Raw genomic sequence first — 2754 nt, 5'->3', positions numbered from 1 at the left:
TCGTGGTTGCAGAATCCAAAGGCCTCCTGAAGACACCATCTCTGGAGCTGCCAGTTGACTTCCCTGATGCGGGCATCCTGGCGCCTTCAGCTGCTGCCAACTGGAAGGATGGAGGAGAATACCACCTGTGTCCCTTACTTGCTGAGCCTGACCCCCCCAGCTCATGGAAGTCCTTCGTGATGTGGTCAGGACTACTCCCAGCTGCAGTTTGTAAATCTTTTTAAACTAGTAGATTAATATGAGGAGCTGGTGTCTTCTTGCTTTCACGTGGATCTAATCTATTGTATTACAGAGCAGGTATTCTGTCAATGACATTTTAGCCAAGGATTCCCTGGCTCGGATCCTTTGGGACACAAGAGTGTGAGTTGTTTTATAGATCATTCAGCCTTCTTATTTATATACTAAGAGATGAACTGAATCCTTTTTCTTGTGTATGTTTTATAGATTACTATAAGGAATTGCATATATATAAATTTATCTAGAAATCTAGATACAGAAATATAGTTATTTGTATATAGCTAGATAGATAGCTAGATAGGCTTTACCTTTGCAAATCTTTCTGAACTGAATACAGGAGGTAAATCTTAAAGTCTTGTTTGGGACCTCTTGCAGTATCTAGATACTAATGTGACACTGGCTTTTATAAGAGTTGATCATTATAGGGTGTTATTTTTGTATAGATCTACTCGCAATGTGTCTGGGTTTTAGCTTTCTTTTAGATCTATCTGTGTAAAATGTTTTAAAGACATGTACAGCAGGCTGTAGATGTAACCCCACTTGGCAGCGTGGAAATGTGGTTGTTGAAAATGGTGGGGTTTGTACAGTGCCCTGCAGATGGTTCAAAAGGACATTAACCTTCTCCCACCCCCCTTGCTCTCACACTTAAGGAAAGCTTTACCTGGTAAAATGCAGTTGTTCTTCTGTCAATTGTGCTGGGGCCCTACCATGGGATTGTGTAAGCATCTGGAAGAGCACAATTCAGATCTTCCTCATTATGGGTGTGTGCACAGTGATGTACAGAGTAAATTCTGAATTATATCAGAGCAGCTTTTAACATGTAGGAAACTCCATTCTGCACTTTCCTCTCTTATGGTTGTGAAGTGATACCTTCCCAAGGCTTCTTATCACAGCCTTGTGGGAGGTGACTATCATTCAGGAAGGAAATTACCCTTCCTATTTTACAGGCAGTAGGGCTGGGGTTCATGCCTTGTTCTCCATTTACTAGTGAATTTTGTCTAATTCCAAGCAGTGGGGCTGATGCTTCTTTTCTTTAGCTCAGGCCATAGGGTAGTCACTATTTGAGCGTCAACAAATTCTTTATGTCATTTATCTTAATTCTTCCTGTTTCAGTTCTGTCCAGTGTCCCTGAATTTCATATCCCCACATATGTCAGTAAACAATTTCTCTTCCTCCTTGAAATGGTTGCTTATTATTATGGCCTCACCCTGTTTGGGTCAGCACCCTACTCCCTCTTCATCATCACCTGTCCATACCAAGACTGTCTCTCCCTTCCCTGTTAGCACACAGTGCACCCACCCACAAACTTTGAGAACCACATGTCTCTTTTTTGATTATCTTAGCTGTCAATTCAAGGACTGGTTGAATGAATGGGTTCACCTTGAAGTAAAACTCTTTGTGTGTCCAGTGTCCTGGGCTGGCAGATTCCACAATGGAAAAGGGCAGTTTGGGCTTAGCATTGGAATTTCATTTGGACATTGATATTTCTTATTCTTTCAGGAGTTATCCAGCGCTGCACAGCTGTCAAGTACCACTATACCTCTTCTTCCCTGCCCCGCAACTTGCCCATCAACATCACCAACACCATCCGGCAGGACGAATGGCATGCACTCCGTAAGTGATCCAAACTCTTAACAAGTCATGCACCACTCCTAAACCAGGTACTAACATGTTCAGAGCCTTTCATCTCTTGGTTGTTGCCAAGCTGGGGCCTTGGCTCAGAAGCTAGAGGTTGGCATCTAGAACCAAATGCATCTTGGGTATAGAAGCTGGAAGACAAGTTGTCTGTAGTAAAGCCTAGAGAAGAGTTGGAAAGGTTAGTCTAGGGGTGATATAGATGGCTTTGGGAGTAGTTCTGATGTGATGGAGGCATTGGTGCGATTTCATGGGTAGCACTCTGGGCTACCTGTGCTTAGTGCTCCGTACTCTGCATTGCTTACTCAGTGTTAAAGGATTAAGTAATGTTCCTTAGGTCATGGATAGAAATGTGTGTTCATTTATATTTGTACAGTACCTGTCATTCCCTCCTTGTGCTCAACCTTTGCAGCTCCTCACCTCTTGCAGCCTCCACTCCCAGAAAGCATCCCATCCACACTCTTTCACCCCACTTGCCCCTTGTGCTACCCCTCTACTCCAAACTTCTCCCAGCCGCCTTCCACTTGCAATCCACTTGAAAATGCCTCAACCCACCTCCCCCTATATGTGCTTCCCTATCAAGTTCTCCAACCACCATTTTTCCCCACTGTCAACTTCTACCAAGGCCCAAACTGCAGGAGCATCTGTGTGTAATGTCAGACATACTCTGTATTGTGCTCTGTATCCTGCTACTCACTGCAGTAGCAGGACACCTGTTTTCAAACCCTACTCAAAATACATAAGTAGAGGTAAAATCTATTTTTGAAGCCTATAAACAAAGAAAGGGAAGACAACGGCTGATTCATCTGCTATATCTAGTATGTTAAATATAACAACCCCCTTCCACATGCACACCCCCTGGTGGCGGGGGGGACTTTCAGA

General features: G+C 43.6%; 1 protein-coding gene across 1 annotated transcript in view; it reads left to right on the top strand.

Annotated features, from left to right (window-relative positions):
- Positions 1–1733: 1733 nt before the first annotated feature.
- Positions 1734–2754, top strand: part of LOC109299364 (transmembrane protein 178B-like) — a gene marked incomplete at its 5' end in the record, with an annotated part of 18414 nt that continues 17393 nt past the window's right edge. The window contains one exon of the mRNA XM_019519951.1: positions 1734–1851. Within this exon, the coding sequence (XP_019375496.1) occupies positions 1734–1851 (118 nt within the window). The remainder of the gene's footprint in view (positions 1852–2754) is intronic.

This window comes from Gavialis gangeticus, unplaced genomic scaffold, assembly GCF_001723915.1.
Source record: "Gavialis gangeticus isolate Ggan-Ray unplaced genomic scaffold, GavGan_comp1, whole genome shotgun sequence".
Classification (NCBI taxonomy): Eukaryota; Metazoa; Chordata; order Crocodylia; family Gavialidae; genus Gavialis; species Gavialis gangeticus.
Note: the sequence above shows the minus strand (reverse complement) of the source record. Positions and strands in the feature narration are given on the sequence as shown.